This window comes from Mus caroli, chromosome 17, assembly GCF_900094665.2.
Source record: "Mus caroli chromosome 17, CAROLI_EIJ_v1.1, whole genome shotgun sequence".
NCBI lineage: Eukaryota > Metazoa > Chordata > Mammalia > Rodentia > Muridae > Mus > Mus caroli.
This window is the reverse complement of record NC_034586.1, coordinates 358,810-379,842: the sequence shown is the minus strand read 5'-3', so window position 1 is coordinate 379,842 and position 21,033 is coordinate 358,810. Positions and strand designations below refer to the sequence as shown.

Here is a 21,033-nt window from a genome sequence, read left to right as displayed (position 1 = left end):
GGGAAATTGGGTTCCCTCCCCCTTCCTTTATAAACTGGGTGTCTGGAAATATTAAATTGAGTCTTGATCAGAGTCTTGTCTAGACTCCATTGTTTCTTCCGCCCGTCTAGTTTCCTCTCTTTCAGCCTGAACTGCCATTTTCAGTTGAACCGTTCGTTCCCACCAAGATGGATAGCAGCTTCAAACCTTCCCTGGCTTCCTTTGGTAAGGAGTCTGATCACAGCAACAAATTGAGTAGTAACCTATGCAGTCTGCATTGAGCAAGCCCCCTGTGTTGTTTCTAGAGGAGAAATAGAGGGAAAGTACATTCTGGAAGAAATGAAACACAGCAATAAAAAGAGTGTAGGCAGGTCAAATCTGAATGCTCATGTACACAGCCGCTTAAGTGTGCTGAGCACTGTATGTATGCCCATGGCCCCACCCACAGGCTGCCCACATCCTAAGCAAGAACAGTGGAAGGAAAGACACAAACCCATCTACCCCTATAAAACCTATCCGGGCCTTCTCATCAGGACACACGCAGTGACATAGATGAGGGGTTCTTCACTGCTTATGTAAGATCTCACTAAGCACACGCTTCGGCCCACCCAGGGCTGAACAGTACCCATAATGATAATAATGGAAAGTGGCCAAATTAAAACCCTGTCAACCAAGCTACTTTTGCTTGTGTCAAATATTTGCCCTTGTCGTGGTGTGCCTTGTGGAAATCAAGTACTGAAAAACCTTCCATTTAATGTGGGCCACCAAAAGCATCTCCCTGGCAGCCTAGGGATCAAAGGTCCAGAGAGCTAAGAAATAGTCTACTCCTTCACATTTGATTTAGAGAGTCTGTCATTCAGATGGGTGCCAGGCACTGAGCTTTCACCAGGCACCAGGTTCATTATCAGAAACAGCTCTGCTGACACCAGACTCAACTACCTGTCTCCTTTATCAGTAGCATGCTCTAGAGGTGGATGACACACCATGCAGCCTGTCATGGAAAAATACTGCTTCTCCACTATGCCATATGCCCTCCAGTTCTTGATGGACAAATAGAGAAAACACAAGGCTTTAGGTATGGGACACCTAGTAATTCAGTGTGTTCCTGAGCGATGCGTCAGCACATGCCCCATTAGTGCCACTGGAAGCTTCGAGTCCTTCACAATTAAAGGGCAAGACTTGTGTTAAAATAGAATCTTGGGTACCAACTTAAAAATAGAAGCTCCGGAAAATGCTGAAGTTAAGATCGGCCCCATTCACATACTTTGTAGCTTTAATCCAAAGTCTACAATGACATCACTCCCAAATCTGATCTAGCACATTTAGTATGCAAGACAGTGGCAGTTAATATGCAAGAAAGTAACTTTCTCCATTTACTTCCTGTCCTGTAAGAAGCGATACCTCATGCACACCTTGATGGGAACAAGGAAGAAGTCTCTGAAACAGTAGAATGGGAAACACTGGAAGGGAGCTTGTACCCTAGCTGGTACCATCCCATAATCCCAGGTAGCAAAGGAGTAGGGCTTCCATTCTTTCCATCCCTTAGACATCTCCCAAGTGGCAGCAAGCAGGCAAAGGAGGTTCCAGGCTGCTTGGGGCTACAAGGACAGGTAGGAATGTTGGCTCTGGCCTTGAAGGAGCCTGGATGGAGTCTGTGTAGGACAAGAGAACTGTCCCAGGTGAGAATGATCTATGATCCATGCCATCCACAAGTCTGAGCATGATCCCTGGATCTCAGAACCAGCAACTGAAAATTAGACGGAGGACATCAATCGCTATGCTCTAAACAAGAAATGCAAATTGTAGGATACTTATTAGCTTAAACTTTTGCAAAATTAATAATTGAAGTCACAGCAATGTGAATGTGTAACCCAGAATCTGTGTGTTGGAAGTTTGCTGTCACTGAAAGTGCCAGGAGAAGGGATCTGATGAGGTCCTTGGGACATGGCATTCATGAGCCTCAAGGTATGTGCACTCTTCTCTGCCTTCTGCCACATGAGGATGCAGAAGTCAAGGCCACAGTAGAGTCAATGGCTAAACCTAATGCCCTGACCTTGGACTTCAGTTTCCAGAACTATAAGCCATTGCATTTCTGCTTAGAAATGACCCAGACTCTGGAACTGCAGCAACACATATGGACTAAGATGGTATTAATAGCACTGGGCAAGCTCTGCCTCACTGTGGGGATGAAAGTCACCTGCAGGAAGGGTAGGGCATGAAGATGGAAACTTTCGTTTAGTCCTGAAGACTCATACTACTAGTGAACAGTTTCCCTCTCCACCATTCCAAAGCATACTATAGTATACTGATTGTAATACTGTCATACGTAAAGGCCTTCTTTCAATAATGTATTTCTACTATGCTGAAACAAAAACCATAGTGGTAGCTACACAATTCATAGTCTGCCCTAATAATGCCATAAGAAAAAAAAATGGAAAGGCCAAAATTCCCAGCAGCCTCAAAGAGTTTGTTGACATTTACTTATTAATGGTGCTAATTCTTGGCTCAGTTCATTTGTGCTTTCTCCTTCACTTATATAATGATTTATATTGTCAACTTGGTCTATTTTTTGATCTAATATGATCAACTAGATTTGTTTAGGAGACAAGTCTCTGGACATGTTTCTAAAAACATTCTAGATTAGGTTAATGGAGGTGAGAAGCCTCACTGTAAATGTGGCTGGCACCACTCCATTGGCTGAGACTCTAGAGTGTATAAAAGCAGGGCGAGTGAGCACCTGCATCCCTTGTCTCTGCTGCCCAGCTGTGGGTGTAATAGGATGAGCTGCCTCACACCCCAACCACCCTGCCTTCAATGCCAAGATCAGCTAGATCACTTCTAACTCTATGCCAAAACAACCCCTTCCTTAAGCTACTTTCCCTGGTATTTGGTAGAGGGAATCTTTTATGCAATGTGTGGAAGCTCCACTTGTCAATGAAAGGCTATTGGCCTATGAACATTGACAGGAAAATAGGGCGGTGGAAGCACTGGTATAGTGAGGATTTCTGGGATAGACTCAGGTGTGAGGGATTTGCCCTGGAATGCTGAAGGAGATGGTTACATGAAACCGAGGAAAGGTAGCTAACTACACGACAGGACTTAGAATAAATGGATAATTAAGTTATGAGCTATCTGGGGAACAAGGCAAAACTATTGGCTTAGACATTTATTCATGAAATATTAAGTGTCAGTCATAATTTTGGGGAACAAAGAGGCTGGGAAATAAAACTTGTGGCTACAGTATTTTGACATAGGCACAAGAAACTAACTAATACAATGAAGCCCACCTGTAACATGTGATATTAATTTAGAGGACTGCAAGAGACTCATCAGCCACGTCCCCAGACAAAATATAGTTAAAACCACAGCCACAAACCTTCCAAATGTCACGTGGTGGGCAGTGGAAGCACATAAGGGCTCTTAACTGCTGGGCCACCTCTCCACCCCCATTCTTGATGTTTTAATGTATCCTTCTTTCTCTCTACTGACATTCGGTTGACTGTGTGTGTGGACTATGTCTTAATCTGTACAGTTTTCTGGTTTCTTGGAACTTTCACCACACAGTTCAATTGATAAAGAGCTCAGAAAGAACCAAAGAAGAACCCCAGAATCCTTATCGCATTCATTTCCTTCATCCCGTGTATCTTTTGCTTTTTTCTACCTTAATTACAAATGCAATTTTAAGAGAAGTCAATATACTGAATAAATCAAGTCAGCCAGCTGAACAACAGTGCTTTGTACATACACAGTTAACCCCCCCCTCCCGCCCAGTTCTCCGAGTCACACGAATTATCATACAGCTGCCCATTAACTTCACATATGAAATGGCAGCACAAGGAACACAGAAAACATGAAGTCCACTTGCAAAGAGCCCTGAGAAGTTCCTCCATTTGAATTTGAAATCTGTGAGCTTTGTATAACAGTGGTTATTCTTAGCTAATTTCGGTTTCCCTAAGTTCTATTCATGTTTTTTACATTAAAGGGCAATGGCCTGTGGCACCTCTTACCAAGGACAGCTTGCTGTGCTGTCATCAAGGCAAATATTACTCCTTAATTGTCAGAGAAACAAAATGAAAATAAGACGCTTAACTGAAATCACAAATAGACACTTCAGAGACTGAGAAAATGATAGGACTGACTCCTTTCAAGGTTGGGGGACCTGACTACTCAACCAAAAGATCATTATTTAATACCATACATTATCATTACACACACACAAAAAATCAATCTATGCCAGGCGGTAGTGGCGCACGCCTTTAATCCCAGCACTTGGGAGGCAGAGGCAGGCGGATTTCTGAGTTTAAGGCCAGCCTGGTCTACAAAGTGAGTTCCAGGACAGCCAGGGCTATACAGAGAAACCCTGTCTCAAAAAAACAAACAAAAAAACAAACAAAAAAAAACAAAAAACCCAAGCAAACAACAACAAAAAAAATCAATCTACTAGTCCAAATACAACTCTCTCTCTCTCTCTCTCTCTCTCTCTCTCTCTCTCTCTCTCTGTGTGTGTGTGTGGGGGGGGGGGTACGCGTGCTTATGCTTGTGCAGGGAAGGTACACATGAGTATAGAGGCCTGAAATTAAACTTGAGATATCATTCTTTGGGATAATATCTAGTTTGTTTTTGAAGAAGGAATCTCTCACTAGCCTGGAATTTTCCAAGTAAGCCAGGCTGGTTGACCAGTTAACCACAGGAATTGGCCTGTCTTTGCCACCCCATCACAGGAATTACAAGCATATAGCACTATGGCTAGTTGTTTGTTTGCTTAACATGGGTCCTAGAGATCAGAATGTTATCATGCTTGTACGGTAAGCACTTTTCCAACTAAACCATCTCCCGGGCCTTCCATTTTAATGCTCATTATTATTCCGTGTCTAAGACATTCAAAGCAGCCATTTGAATGCCATCATAAAGCTTGCAGAGAAAATCGATTCTATCACTACATACATATCCTGCCAGAAAAATGTAAACTTTATGAAACTCCCGAGAAGCCTACTGAACCAGAGGTTCAATGTAGCAAGAGCTGGTGATGCACAGAAGAAAAAAAACGCAGGTAATAAATGGTCCTTGATAGCAGGCTACCATGATCTGAGCCAATTGTCTAGTGACAAATCTCCTCAGAGTCATAGAGAAGAAGTGAGACCAATGTTTTCAGGGGAGCAATGGCAGCTAGCTACCACCATGCCTGGTACAACACACACAGGCATCTTTAGAAGGACAACAGAGAGAGCTGAGGAGGAAGCCACTTTCCCTCAGAGGACAACCTTGTCCTCCAGGACGGCTATGACTATGACTTGGGAATTGTGGGTTGTTAGCCCACGCCCAAAGAAAAGGGGAATGGGAAATGAAGGAAAGATTCCTAAAGTACACTTAACCCCACCAGACAGTGAATCCCTCTGAAAAAAGGGCCAAGTGACAATTATGTCAGGGGCAAATGACAGACAGACAGCACATATTCCAGCCACTCAAGAGATTCATTCTCCCTTCCCTCTTTCGCTCCCTCCCCCTATCTCCCAGCTGGGATTCATAGAGCCCAGAGCAGCCATGATTACAGATGTGAGGCATGCCTACTTTATATGGAAGGGTTTTATGTATGGTAGGTGACTGAGCCATCGTTCCAGCCCTAAAGAATCTTAATAAAATGGATTTTATGTTCAAGGCTTTCAAAACTAGTGATCTGGAGTTTTACTGAAAGATCCCGGGAAAGCAGCCTAGCAAAAATATATGTAGCCGACGGAGCTGTGCTTGGGGGTGGGGGGAGACAATGAATGCCCATTCCAGCAGGAGCCACTATTTTGCTGCATAAAACAGGGTAAAATGGAGTGTTATTCTGCTCTGGAGAGTAGTGAAAGGCTGATGGATGCTTAAATATAAGTTAACCTAGAAAACGCTACATTAGGGAGAAGAGGGCAAACATGTCATGGCACTGAAGAGATCAGGCCTGGCAGGCTACACACTGAGTGACTCCATTTACACACCATGACTTCCTGGAAGGAAGGATGAAAACAGGGCTGAGCTGACGTCTAGGGGGCTCAGGGCTTCTTTTCTGAGGTGACACAAATGTGGAAATAAACAGATAGCAGATACAGCCACACAACTTCATGAAGATCCGAAAAATCACAGAAGCGTATGCTTTAAAAGTAAACCACACAACATATTCTCAGAGGATGGTTATAAGCCCATGCGGACCGTACAGGAAACAAATTTGGACTGACAATCTGACTCTACTGTAAGGGAATCTTGAGACCAAGTCACAGGAAATATGGCCGCATCATCACGGGGTTAGTGAAGATCACTACGAACCCTCAAAACAACACAAGAAAGAATACTGGAGAACTCTCACTGTGAACAATGGGATCCCCAACACCTCAGCCAAGAGGAGAAAGCCCACCACCACCAGGCAGGCGGCTCCTAACTGTCATCCTTAGCCCCAGATAAAATGGGACTATGACAAGAGCTGACAGTCTCTGAATCTGCTGCACCAAAGGGCAAATTCAGTCTGAGATTTATGTTATATCTGCCATAAAAGTTGTGAAAAATGCAAGTACTTTCCACCCTGACGGAGAACAGCTAAATGGTATCCTCTAAGACTGACTGTGACCTTGTTCAAGTTACCAATGGCATCATGGGCCTCTGCCTTGATTTACCCAGAGTAAGATAATAACATGTCTCTGCTCCACCAGACTGAGCGGAGGATAATTAGAGCCCCTGGGGCCCCCGTGTGAACTTTGCATGGAGACAGCCTGCTATTAGCACAGTCTTAACCCACACCTCTCCCAGCAGCCGGGACCTGCCTCTATTTAAAGAGATGGGATTTGCAGCAACACCAGAAAACTAATGCTTTTTTTTTCCTTTTTTGACTTTGTAAACTTTCACAAGACATGGGCATTGTGATAGAAATGAACGTTACACTTACATTCCGCCATAAGTGAACATTAGAGAAAAAGAAAAAGCCCTAATTAGCTTCCCCAAGCCTCGTCTTAAGACGGGATGAGACAGGAAATAGAGGGCGTGCCTAAGGCCACATATAACAAGGCCAGGGACTGGAACCAAGTATCCTTGCTCAGAACCATAGCCCTTTGTAAATGCTGTTGCCAGCAATTTAACAATGCTCAACATGCCAATAGCAAACGCATGCTCAAAACTGATCCACCCTGGAGATGGGAAGCCAATGCCCCTTCTAGGTGTGGTTTGGGGTTTGTCTATGATAAGGCAGAAACCATGGGGCAGACATGAAAAGCAGCAAGTCCAGACAGCATTGGCTCCCAGGATAGCTGCTGGCAGAGTCATGACCTGACCATCTGACTCTCTGCCAAGCACAGCCACGAGCCAGCCTGGAGTCCCTCCTGTGAGCATGCAATTAACTGCAGATGCTCTGAGGTCAACTCCCCACTATTTCATCACACTGGATTGACAAATCTGGAAGGCTTGGTGTGTGCTCCAAGGACTCTTTTTGGCAACCACCCCTGATAAGCCTCTCGCATCAGCAATGCCTTAACTTCATGGTAACAGAGTCCTTTTAATATTTACTTCTGCTTTCTGGGGTACCCAAACATACCTCTCCCCTCCTTTCTCTCTCTCTTTTTCACACACACACACGCGCGCACACGTGTGCACACACACACACACCATGCATACATATTCTCTCTCACATACATACATACATACATACATACATATACAAACACAGCATACAATACAAATAAAAATTAAATTTTAAAAAGAAAGTCTTCAAAGCTGTCCTGTCTCTCAATAGCTTACACACTGTGGTGACTCTGCAATTGTAGCACAAGCTGCTATGCCTTAAGCCTCTCATAACCCCCCCCCCCCCCCCGCCCATTGCCAAGAGTTACCATTGCCAAGTTACCATTGCCAAGAGTTTTTGGGTCATAGGCAAATGACAGCAATCACACATACAACAACTTTGCAAGGCAGTAAACAGTGACTCCTATGGCAGGGAGGCAACCCGGATGCTCTGGGAGCTGAAAACATTAAGAGCTTGTGATCTCTCTCCATAGCCTGCAGGCAGCTCCCTACTTCTTACAGAAGGCAACGCAGTCCTTAAACAGAAGCAGGGCAGGCAAGACAGTTTCTATAAACTTCCATTCCACCGACCTAAAGAAACACAAGCAACCATTTTTATTCATACCTCACCATTTAAACCTGTTCCCCCCCTCCCCCAAAAAAATGTGGTTGTAATCTCCCACCTCCCCAGGAGAATACATTCAGACCTATAGAAGATCACGACCTACCTTGTGACTAAATGTTCGGTGGCCAAGCAACCTGGTGACCGATATTCGGATCAAGATGTCAAAGCTTCTCATCTGAAGCTCCCTTTGCTTGTTATGTTTATAAAGTAAAAATGATGAAATTTAGGGGCTAAGGAGATGGTTCAATCAGTAAACTGTTTGCCACAGCATGAGGACCCAAGTTCAGATTCCCGGGGACCTACATCGAGCTGGATGGAGATTTGTGCGGCTGTAATCCCAGCACGGGTGTTGGGGTTGGAAGGGAAGGAAGAGGTGGATCCCTGGAAGCTTGCTAAGCCAACCAAACTAGCTGAATCAGCAAGATTCAAATTTAGCCTCAAAAGATAAGGTGAAGAAGTGAGCATGGAAGACATCTATCATATGCACAAACACTCGAATGAAAACATACATTACATACACACATGATAGATTCAGCAAACACTCAAAGAACTGTGCTAACTGTGCTATACAAATATGCCCAGACAGCAGAGAAGTCTGACATGCTTGTTATTCAACAGAAACATGAAAGTCCGAATTAGACACATGAATGGCAGCCGGAGAGTGAGACTTGCTAGGAGAAAGGGAAAGCAGCCAGGGCCAGCCAGCACTTAGCAGCTGATGACATCAGAGTATCCCTGGGAACTCCAGTTTCCACAAGCCAGCCTTTCGGAGACCAGGGGCAGGTACCCTGCTCTTCCAGAAACTTTGCTGGAGTTCTTCTCCCTGCTCTGGGGTCAATTGGCCAGAGCTTTTGGCAGTAGACTCACAATACAATGTTCTAAAACTATTTCCAAATGAATTAACTCAAGGCTACCACCAAGTCACAAAGTCAAAAATGCCGAAGACCAAGAGAGAAAACAAAGATGAAAACTGGAGCTTCCTTTTGTGACTGGCGGCGAACGAGCGCGCAGTGCCATGAAGGCCTCGGGCACGCTTTGGGAGTACAAGGTGGTGGGGCGTTGCTTGCCAACCCCAAAATGCCACACACCACCACTGTACCGTATGCGAATCTTTGCACCCAACCATGTGGTGGCCAAGTCCTGCTTCTGGTACTTTGTGTCGCAGCTGAAGAAAATGAAGAAGTCATCCAGGGAGATTGTGTACTGCGGGCAGGTGTTTGAGAAGTCACCCCTGCTCATCTGGCTGCGCTATGACTCCCGCAGTGGCACACACAACATGTACCGGGAGTACCGGGACCTGACCACTGGCTGGTGCAGTCATACAGTGCTACCGAGACATGGGTGCCCGACACCGTGCCCGTGCCCACTCCATCCAGATCATGAAGGTGGAAGAGATTGCAGCTGGCAAGTGCCGCCAGCCAGCTGTCAAGCAGCTCCACAACTCCAAGATCAAATTCCCACTGCCCCACCACGTATTGCGGCGCCAGCACAAGCCACGCTTCACCACCAAGAGGCCCAACACTGTCTTCTAGACACAGAGACCCACTGAATAAAAACTTGAGACTGTCAAAAAAAAAAATAAAAATAAAAAATAAAAAAAGAGAAAAAAAAAAGAAAGAAAAAAGAAAACTGGAATCGATTTACATAGGAGTAGACAATGTATAAATAATTATAGCTGACTCATACTGCATCAGGAATCCATTATAAAAGAGCATAACTGAACTGTCTGAAGTGAGAGGAACCGATGTGGTGCAACTGCAACTCCAAAGCTTACTGATTATCCCCCTCACCCAACCTCACCAATAATTAAATGGAAGAAAGGGCTTATTTCATCTTATAACTCTCAGCTTCTAGTCCATCACTGAGGGAAGTCAGGCAGAAACCAGGAGGCAGGAACTGATGCAGAGGCCATGGAGGGATGCTGCTTACTGGCTTCCTCGTCATGGCTTGTTTAGCCTGTTTGCTTATAGAAAACCAGGACCACCAGCCTAATGGCGACACCACCCACAGTGAGCTAAGCCCTCTCCCAGCAATCATCAATCAAGAAAGTGTTCTACAAACTAGCCTACAGGCCAATCTTATTTTGTCAGTTGAGTTTCTGTGTTCTCAGAAGACTCTAGCTTGTGTTAAGTTGACAAAAAAAACTAAGCAGGTCACCAGTGCCTTCCTTCATCCCTGACCTTGTCCCTCTTGCCCTGGCCATCCTCTGTTCCTTCATATTTCTTACAATTTCTTGCAATATGTTTACTTGTTCTCTGTTTCCCTGGGTTTGAGACACAGCCAGACTCCCAGTAGGTAAGGATTTTTCATCAGCTCAGCTCATTGTTTCACTTTCCAATGCTCCTCCAGCAGGCCCTATCACTCAGCAAACACACACTATGGTAAAATAAATACACGAAGGATACAAGAAGAAGAAGACAAAAGGAAAGTGGGTTGGGCATGGTAGCAAGCACCTGTAATTCTGGCCACACTTGGGGAGGGGCACAGAAGGATCTCAAGTTCAAGGTCAGCCTAGACTACCTAGCAAATCATTGTCATTTAAAAAAATCAAATAAATGACACAGGGGTGGTCTATTTTTCTGGTGACACTGGTTTCTCAGCAGGGACGGTGGATGTCTCTCTACTATGATAGGAAGTCACATGTCTCATTTCATGAACCTAAACAGAGATCCCTGAATTCAGGACGAAGCACGGAAGTTCAGCCCCCAACTTCAAGGCTTAAACAAGAACCCCTCTGAGCCAAAGTATTTTCATCATGGATTTGATCTCATGCAATACACAAAGCCAGGATTCCCTTCTTGGCTACAAGTATGGTGCTCTGCACTTGAAATAAACCCTTAGGATGTATAACAGGCACGTGTATCTTGTGTATTCAACTAAGTAATCACTGGGTGGTTATACTTACATGCCCAGTGATATATTGATGCTAAAAGACAGACAGTGTATCAGTCAGTTTCTCCACATTGTTACAATGTTACTGTTCTTGGGGTCAGCCATACTTTTAAACAGTAAGTTGTCTGTGAGAATGATGTGAGTACTCTAATTGTAGATGGTGAAGATCTCCCACATCCATCTCCTACCACAGAATCACAAAAGTAGGACTGTATGTTAAACTTTGTATGACTGCCAGGGCATGTCACATAAAACAAACTGACTCTCATGCAGCCTGGAGATGAGACCTCCATCAGAGAGTAAAGTGAGCCCCCCCCTGGAGACAGAGAATCTATTCCTTCAGTCCCTGTTAGACGTCTCAAGCAGTCCTTGGCTCATGGCCCCACATTACATTATTCTCCGACTCAGACTCTTCTGCCTCCCTAAGACAGTCCTTGTGACACCAGTGGGGCTACGCAGGAGTCTTTCCTTATTTGAAGAACCTTAACCACAGAATCCCTCCCCCCATATTCACAATTCAGCTAATTAGAGAATAGACATCTAATACTGACCATTTTTCTGCCATAACCAAAACAATGCAGAACAGAAGACAGAAGGTTAAAGATGTGGCTCAGTTAACAGAGCATGCATGCATGAAGCCCGGATTCTAGCCCCAGCACCCCCAAATCCAGGTGCAAGCGTCCCTGTAATCCCCAAAGCAGGAAAGTATCCCAGCATGCTCCCCAGTGTATGGAGAAACTTCGCCAGGTCAGCAGGAGAAAGAAACCAAGAATTATCCTTGGAAGAAAAGCTCAATGCTACAGACATGGCAAGAGAAACTTATCTACTTGTTTAACAGACATAGTTTTTTAGTCTTCCTATGTAGTAGGCACTATTAGTACTTCCCAAGTATCAGGCGATTAATTCATAAAAGTCTTAGACCATTTTATAGTTTCTAAAACTAATCAGAGAGGTTAATTGATGTTCTGGGGCACACACAGCAAATAAATGAGTGAGCCCAGAACCAGTTCTTGCATATAGGCTCTTCAGCTAATACCCATGCCTTTAACCACTGTACCCACAGCTTCAGAGGACTTAGCCATCACTTTTTTAAAAAGATGTACTTATTTATTTTATGCATATGAGTACACTGTCACTGTCTTCAGACATATCAGAAGAAGGTATCCCATTACAGATGGTTGTAAGGAAGCCACCATGTTGCTGGGTATTGAACTCAGGACCTCTGGGAAAGCAGCCAGCATTCTTATCCACTGAGCCATCTCTCCAGCTCCACTTTTAGCCTTTTATACTGTAGCATTTTATGGTATGTGCATGCATCAACATTGCAGAAAAGTGATGATACTGACAACTTCAGAACTGTTGGGGGAGGGGGAACTCAGAAGAGTGGTGTGAGTTGCCCATAGAGCAGACCTGTAACCCAGGCTGAGCCTGTGAGAGGCTGACCAGCCAGCCTGGATTCTGGGAAATTATTTATAGTCAGAGTCTCAGTCTCTCTCTCTCTCTCTCTCTCTCTCTCTCTCTCTCTCTCTCTCTCTCTCTGTGTGTGTGTGTGTGTGTGTGTGTGGGAGGGGGAACAAATTTACATCTAAGTAGCTCTTTTGGTAGCTTAAAACTCTCCACCACTCAGATACCAACTCAAAAGAACTGATTCAAAATGGGCTTGGGGGCTGCACTAACACCTCTGGCCATAGCTACCTTTTGTGTCTGGGAAGGACTGGTTGTAAGCCCAAGTAGCAGGAACACTGGCCTCTATTTCCCTCCTGCTAAATGAACCTCTGGCCCTCACAAGGCCGTAGTAACAGCTGTAGGTATGGAGAAAACATTAATGCCATAGGGAGTCTGGTGTTTACATAAAAATTTAATTCACAAACCCTACACCCCGAGGAGACTTTCCAAAAGCTGCTGAGGTTGCTCAAAAGCCAGCAAACACTAGAAAATGGAATTTCGTGCATAAATCACAAAAGCAGCCCTTAACAGGATCTGAGCACAGCTTGGGTTCACCCAACTCCTTCAATGGTGGTCTTGTTGGATCAAAAATAACACTGGTCTCCTTGGGAAATTCCAGTGATATAATTAATTCTCTCTGTTAAAAAGTCTTTACTAGTATTTCCACTCCAGTCAAATATAGCCTGTGGACTTTTCCTCTCCCCAGTATGGATAACTATTACAGAAATTCAAATATGTAAGGCAGAAATCAAACAGCCATTCATGTCTTAGGAGTCAAAGGCTCTAACACTGTGGCCCTGTGGCTCTCGAGAGCTGGGAGTCTCTTCTTAGCATCCTACATTAATAGCATCAGTGTGCCCTGGGTAGATCAGAGGAGCGAGGGAGGAGTGTTAACAACTGTCAGCAGCTTCCAGAGCATTTTATAGGATGATGGTGGTGGGTTGGCATTCAATCCTTAACTGAAGGACAGACACTGCCCAAGATGTCAGCTGTATTCGACAAGAACCTGACACATTATCTCACTGGATCCTCAGAACCTCAGCTCAGGAGTGCTGGGGAGGCATGACCCCACTACTCATAGGAGGCCCATCCCGGATGGTCCTGAGATGGAGAGGATCAGCCACAGGCCTGCTCCTGTCTGCAGGGAACCCAGGAGGTGACTCTGAGACATTTCACCAAATGTCCTAATTGTCACGGACTCTCAAAAAAAAAAAAAAAAAAAAAGAAATGAGTAGATGCCTCTTTGAGAATAGCCATCAATGATACCTCCTCACCCCCTGCTGTGATACTTCCCTCAGTCAGACACAGAACCATTTCTGTTATAACTAAGGCTAACTGAGAGAGAGACCTGGGGAAGATGCTTGACTGTTCAACTAAAACTGGAAGTAGATCAGAGCCAGATACAGCCCATCCCAGGGCCTTGCCCTTCAACCCCCAGCAGGAAGACATGGGCATCCATTCCCTAAGATGGTCAGATATATACCCAATAACTACACACAGGATCTGTCCAGTTTCCCCCTTTTAAAAGGTTAATCTTATTTCAGAAACATCAGTAGGTGGAGATACAAGCTTTGTGAAATGGGTTGGGGCTTTCTGTACCTCCCTTCCTCCTTTCCAAGTACCCAGCGCCTCTGGCAATGTTCATAGGTGGGACAAGTGAGAATAAAGACACTGACATCACCACTCCTAAGGACAGCTCAAAATCCTATTAAAATCCCTTCCCCAACGCTATTTAAATGTTTGTGTAAATTCTAATTTTATAATAAGAGGATGGGATTACTTCTAGTTCACAGTCAAAGTAAGTCAACGTAAGTTCATTGTTGTTGTTGTTGTTGTTTATTTTGAAACAAGGTCTTACTATGTATCCTACTCCGACCTGGAATTCATTTCTCTTGCCTCAGCCTTCCATTTATTTAGGTGCCAGGTGGTGAAAGACATTGTACCTGGCTTTTAAACAAAGTCCTAATTAAAGAGGAAGCTGGGTCACTAGCTTAGAGTCCTGGCCATACCAGAGCTGGGGAGACCGTGGATGCTCTCACAGAGGCAGAGTTTGAGCAGAGGACTACTCACCAGAAGTTACTGGGAAAGTGACCACATAAGCAGGAAAAAGAGCGGAAGCCCACGGGTGGTGTGCATTTGAAACGCTTCGGTGTGCACTTACAACCCAATTCCGGGGCCACCTGAAGAACTCTGTGAACGAATTTCAGAATTGTCTCTACAAGGGACTGGGGAGGGAGTTAGCATCCTCCATGACTGCCTACACACTACTCCCAAGAGTACCCAACCCTCAAACCAAGATCTGACTCAGAACCTGGTGACCGTCATACAGCCATAGCACAAGCTCCTCTTGCAAGCAAGACATTATATCCAAACGAGAAACTTGGTCTGTCTGTTCTTTCAGGTTCTTAACCCCTCAGTCCATATTTTATTACATTTAACCTTCAAAGTTTCCGAGCACTCAGTTCTCTTCAAGCAGTACAAAGGGAAATCCACTTTTGCAAAGTTAATGGAAAAGCAAGCAGTTATGGCACACAGGCTCAAGACCATGCGTTGGGGTTTGGTCTTTTGCTATGTATTGTAATGTTAAATGCTGGCCCCCAAGGTCTGGTTGCCCCCAGGGACAAGAGAATCTGCAGGAAGGCCCAAGTGATTCTATGTAACCTTGCCCCCCCCCCAAGTGGTGAATAAAGATACCTACAGCCTATAGCTGGGCAGAAGGGGGATAGGTGGAGTTTCAGTTCCTGGGGTTGGGGTCTGAGGCAGAGACCACAAGGAGGAGAAGGAAGGAGGTGGAAAGAGAAGACACCATGGGGTAGATGAGTCATTAAAGCACGGCCATGAGGACTGGCCAATTGGAGTTCAGAGCAGCCCAGATGAAACATGGCAAGTTATAACTTGGGGTTATTGACAAGGAAGTAGAGACCACTAGCATAGATATCTGCCTAACTCTAGTGCATTAAAGGCTTATGATAAGTTTAAAAGTTGTATTTTACCCAGGAACTGAATGATCAAGAACTGAATGATCAAAGGCAAGGTAGTAACCCCCAATTGGGATCAAATACCTATAATACCATCATGGAACACACAACAATGGATGTACCCCAGACCTGGAGCCTAAGAGCCTGTACTCTGCCTGAGAAAAGGGCTAAATCTCAGCACACTCTAGTTTAGCTGGAGGGGAAGGCCCATGCAGGGCAGGTGCCAGGAGATATCTGCACTACCTCAGGCAGGTGAGCACTGCTAACAACATGACTGCAGACAAGTTTCCCACACCCTCACTTCTCTGAGTTCCCTGTGCAGAAAAGCACATGATGCCCTCTGGATGACAGCAAGAATCTAGGACTGTAAAAGCGGTGGAGAAGCAGAAAGGTAAATCTGTATCTTGGCTCATTCCTTCCCCAGATAGGAAAAATATTACAGGGTGCTTACTTCTTATTGTGACAAAATGCAGAGGAATAACAGGTAGGGAATATCCCTCAAGGACAATCCATCCAACAATGGGTACATGACACAGGCTTGGAATAGCAGCCTAGAGTAAGCTGAATATGGTCCCAATATTACCAATCATTAGTAGCTCCACCCTAATTTCTGTTTCAGGACACCCAATGAGAATAAAAGTCCAGGAAGGAGGAAGAAACACCAGCTACTTTTCCGAATCACAAATCTTACAATCTGATGTTTAATTACAGACAACTTTATCATTAAATCTACCCAACGATTACTCTTGTGTGTTTCGCATTCATTTTTGGTCGACACACAAATATTTTTATTACAAAACCATTAGGAATGCAGGACGGCGTGAAATAAACAACTCAGGTGTCCTCAGGATCAAAACCCACTCTGCGCTCCTAGGAAGCTTAACAGGGCCTCCATGGGGAGAGGTCATGACAGGGACTCAGCTCGAGCCTCTGGTTCAAATACAACAACCAAGAGAGGTAGAAATTTCAGCTCAGACAACCCACCCTCATGTGACTCCTCTGACAGCTATTTCACTTGGAAGAAACTAGACTGGCACTCTTCAGCCACAGGCCTTCACAAGGTTCCAAAATCAGTCCATAAAGAACATGCAAAGTTTGTTGTTTCTTACACACCAGCCCTCCAGATGGCAAAAACATACCATCCAGGACACAAACTGAACACTGTAAAACGGATTTACCTTAGACCCCACTGACTAAAACAAAGTCTCCCAATACTGGCTAATACCTGCAATAGATTATAGGCAACAGCAATACTGGACACTGTGAATGGCTTTCAAAGAGCCTGTGTTTTTCTTAAAGACTATTGTGCCTCCCCTGAAAAAAGTTATTTTCATTTTTTTTGGAAGGTTCTCTAATTGCTAAAATTCATGGGCTCCTGATAAATATATCCCAGTTGGCATCTGTGTTCTTGTCTCAGTAAGTGAGAGAAAAATTCAGTGTACCATAGTAGCTTGTACAATCTGAACTTGCCATCAAAGCTGCAGCCTAAGAAAGACTATGAGCCAATGGGACCGACAGGTCACGACCGATGTGAAACACAGCCTTACCATTCGTGGCAGTTTTTCTAAAGTTATCCAGGAATTCCTCCAGCAGCTGGGACTGGTTGGGAGAGGGCTGCAGACTTTTCTGGTCCCTGGAGAACAGGTCACTGTCTGACCAGGAAGCACACAGGGTTCTTCTTGTGGTCACAGGCCGGGCGACTAGAGTGAGGCCAACACTCTTCTCAGAAAACAAAGCCTCCATCTGCTGGATGTCAAGGTCAGACACTGCTTCCCCATTTAAGCTCATGATTTCGTTGCCCTTTCTCAGCCCTGAGAGCAAACAGGAAGAAAGGAGGAAAAGATTATGGAGATGCATTTTAAGACGAAAGCAAGCTGCAAATGCCCAACACTGACCAGGTGGGAAACATGTAAGGTTTAAACTAAAGCCCAGCTCCAGGCTGGTGTTAAGTAGATTGTTTTGAATGTGACACAATTTGGGGAACTGCTAGTCAGCTCTTTTCTCTGGGTCTCTCTGTTTCACAATTCTTTCCCTCCCTCTATCTGAACATCTATATGAATATTCTCTTTACACACACACCCCTGTATGAATACTCTTTTTATACAAACACACCTGTATGAATACACCCTTTAAACACATTTGTATGAATACTCTCTTTACACCTATATACATCTGTATGAATAATCTTTTTACACATATCAGTATGCATATTATCTTTGCACAATATGTATGAATACTCTTTACACACATATGCACACATCTGTATGAATATTCTCTCTCTATATATATACACACAATGTGCATACACATACACACACACATGTATTTTCAGATCAATTCTTTGTGAAAAACTCCCAGAGAAACCATCATGTGACAAAACCACAAGCAACCTCACGAAGCAGAGCATCCCACAGTTAGAACCTCAGAGTGCGCAGACGCAGCGCCACACAGACCTCCTCCGTATGCCAGGCTATCAGGGAGAACATCACTGATAAATATCCGGTTGAGATGCTGGTGTTCGTCCACCTGAACTGTGACTGCAAACCCTGAGGGAGAAAATAATGAGCGAGTGTAAGTTTATCTCTCATTGTCTGTCTTAGGGTGTCGGTGAGCATCCACTCTTGTAAATGCAAGCATGTTGAGAAAGTAAGTTTCAACTATTTTGAAAGTCGCACTAGTTAGCAAGCATAAGGGAAAGAGGAACCCACCAGACCAGAGAATTAGACACACGGGTGTGCAATGTTACTCAACAGTTCCGACTGTACACAGCAGCACATTCACAGCAGCCGGCCATGGGAACAGCCTCACTGACAGAGGAGGAGATTAAGGACACACAGAGTCACAGAGTGTGGTGTGCACAGTCAGTAGAACACTACTTGGCCTTTAAAAAAAAATCTGGCACATCCTGCAATAGGATGAACCCCGAAGACATTAATGCTAAGTGCAATAATCAGGCACAGAATGGTGAATATCAAAGGGTTCCCAAATTCATAAAGACAAAGGGTATAATGTGGGCTTGTCAGAAAGCTGGGGAAGGGAGTGGAAAGCCAGCGTCGTGTGGATAGAGCTGCAGTTTTGCCAAGTGAAAAGTGAGGGTGATTCACAGATGGACAGGAAGATCCTTTGCTGTGGATAATTTACTTCTGTCTCACCACGGCTAAAATGATGCTTTATTTTTTAAGATAAGGCTGAAAGATACTCTTACTGAAGCAGAGTGAGGTGTTTTAAGATGGTTAAAGGCAGGCTCAGTAGACACAGTGTGCACTGCATAAGCATAAGGATCAGAGTTCGAGTCCCTGGAATCCGTGTAAAAAGCCAGATGCATGGCAAGCACTAGTCTATGAGCAATCCTACAGGAGATTGAGGCTGATCAAGGCTTAGAGGATTGCAGGTCAGAAATGTATAAACACACACACTCACACAAATATGCACAGATGCACACATGCAATGACAGTAGAAAATCCTCCTGAATGGGTCCAGTGCTTTATATAGGTCTGAGATGCAAGACGCAGTACCTGTCCTGCTCAGACCGTATGTTCCCTCGAACACTGCCATGGTGAGGACTATACTTATCCATCCAGGTTCCCCAATGCCATCAGTCCCCAGAGAACAGGGAAAATGTCCTCTTTCCCCATGTCTTCTCTAAACCTTAAGCAGCACCTGGCCAACCACGACAAAAGAACCTCTGCCTATATTCATTCGCTCAAATGGGAAGAAGACTCACTCATGGCAGCCGTGGAAGCAGATGAAAGGCTAAGAGGGTTTCCACATGAAACCAACCTACAACTGACCAACCCCAACCTACAGCAGACATGAGGATTCTCACTTAAACTTAGCATTTGGGAGGCTGAGGCAGGAGGATCACTACAAGATTTGAGAATATCCTAGAATACCAGGCCAGTATGGTAAGACTCAAAATCAACCAACAAACCTGATCGTGTGATCAACAAAGGGGTCCAGAGAATAAAATTTTAACAGTTTGAGCATATTATCAACTTGAAATATTTTGAAGCAAATATCCATGTTGTGACATTTGTAACATGACAAAAACAAAAAACAAAGCCCAGCCTTTCTGTGGAAGTATTCATCAGCCTTCTCTAATTACTGAGTTCTAGTGGTAAAGGAAGACTGCAGTGCTCAGCAAGGCATGAGCCAAGTCTACAAAGACCTTCGAGCAGAGATTCAATAAAGACAAGGGAAATAAGAGTTAAAGACCTATGTTGACCCATAATCGCTAAACTCAGGCCAGAGGGAGATAAAGCCAAAAGATCAGGCTTATTCCAGTTAGACTGTCCATGAGATCTTAAAGGGCAGGTAAGATTCCTATCCTGGGAGAAAGGTCTGGGAAAGGACAGCATTCCAGTTGGTAAGACTTTAGACATAAAAAAGAAGCCTCTTGAGGCTGGAGAGATGGCTTCGTGGTTAAGATGATTACCAGCTGGTTAAGATCACCAGATGACCCACATTCTGTTCCCAGCATGCAAATTGAGCAGCTCACAACACCTTGTAACTCCAGCCCCAGATGATCAGACTCCCTCTTCTGACCTCCTTGGGCACTGCACAAGTGGCACATTCGCATATGTTTAAATCGCAATCAACAATTGGATCAAAGAAGCCTCGCCTCCTGGGTGAACCAGCTAAGAGTAGCACCAGGTGGAGTCCATTTATTGTTAGCACTGTCCTCAGTATGTCACATGCCTTACCAACTCTTATGTTATTTCCTGAAATTACCTTACCATCTCTCCCAGTATTGATACATACCAGGCCATTCAAATAAAATAAATAATAATGAAAAAAGAGAGAGAGGGACCAAGGGCAAGGTGATCATCTGTCTCCCGGGGACAAGAGAGGGCTCCTGACACTCACCAAAGTCAGTCATGTCCCCAGTCTTGGTTAGCTGCACGTCATACACACTGAGTGGGAAAACTTCAATTTCATCATAAACCTAAGAAAGGAGAAAGAGAAAGCAGGAGAATCAGGGGCTAACACTACACAACCTTGTGGAATGAAGTTGGCACACTTTCGCACAGGAAACTTACAATACTGTTTACATGAGGGTTGGTCACAAATCAAATGCCAAACTTGAACAGTTTGCCCCCAAATTACAGTCCCCAAAATTAAGAGGCCATGCGGAGGCCTGGGGAAAGGGCTGAGCTTGTGAAGTGTTCACTTAGCATGTGTGGCCCTGGGTCTGACCCCCAACATCTCATAGACTAGGTGTGGTGGTGCACACTTCTATTCCAAACACACAGGATATGAAAGCAGGAAGGTCAGAATATCAAGATCATTCTCAGATACACAGAGTTCAAGGCCAGCCTAGGCTACGTGAGGTTGGGCATGGCTGTGGTTGGACAGTCCCTCTCAACCCCCAGGTCCACTTGCCTGCTCTTGCATGTATTCATACAGTGCCGGCACACACCACTCCACACTTTTATCGACCACCTTTCGGAGCTGAAGACCATAGTGAGTGGGTTCCAACTGTCTCATCTACAAAGAAAATGATTGGTTACTCAGAGTCTAACTGCCTGTCCTAAAACCATCAGCATTCAGGAGGCTTGTGACAGATCACTATCAAAATCCCCCAAAATAACT

The 21,033-nt window shown here is 44.6% G+C and overlaps 1 protein-coding gene and 1 pseudogene across 3 annotated transcripts in view; one reads left to right on the top strand and one right to left on the bottom strand.

Annotated features, from left to right (window-relative positions):
- The window catches only part of Tiam2 (T cell lymphoma invasion and metastasis 2), a 191,810-nt gene that overhangs the window by 47,821 nt on the left and 122,956 nt on the right, over positions 1–21,033 (bottom strand). For all 3 annotated transcript variants that reach the window (XM_021186122.1, XM_029471057.1, XM_021186121.1), the window contains exons 11-14: positions 20,824–20,928; positions 20,308–20,386; positions 17,895–17,987; positions 16,989–17,252 (exon numbers count right to left, since the gene is read on the bottom strand). In XM_021186122.1, coding sequence (XP_021041781.1) covers positions 16,989–17,252; positions 17,895–17,987; positions 20,308–20,386; positions 20,824–20,928 — 541 coding nt within the window. The remainder of the gene's footprint in view (positions 1–16,988; positions 17,253–17,894; positions 17,988–20,307; positions 20,387–20,823; positions 20,929–21,033) is intronic.
- LOC110312491 lies at positions 9,141–9,657 on the top strand (annotated as a pseudogene).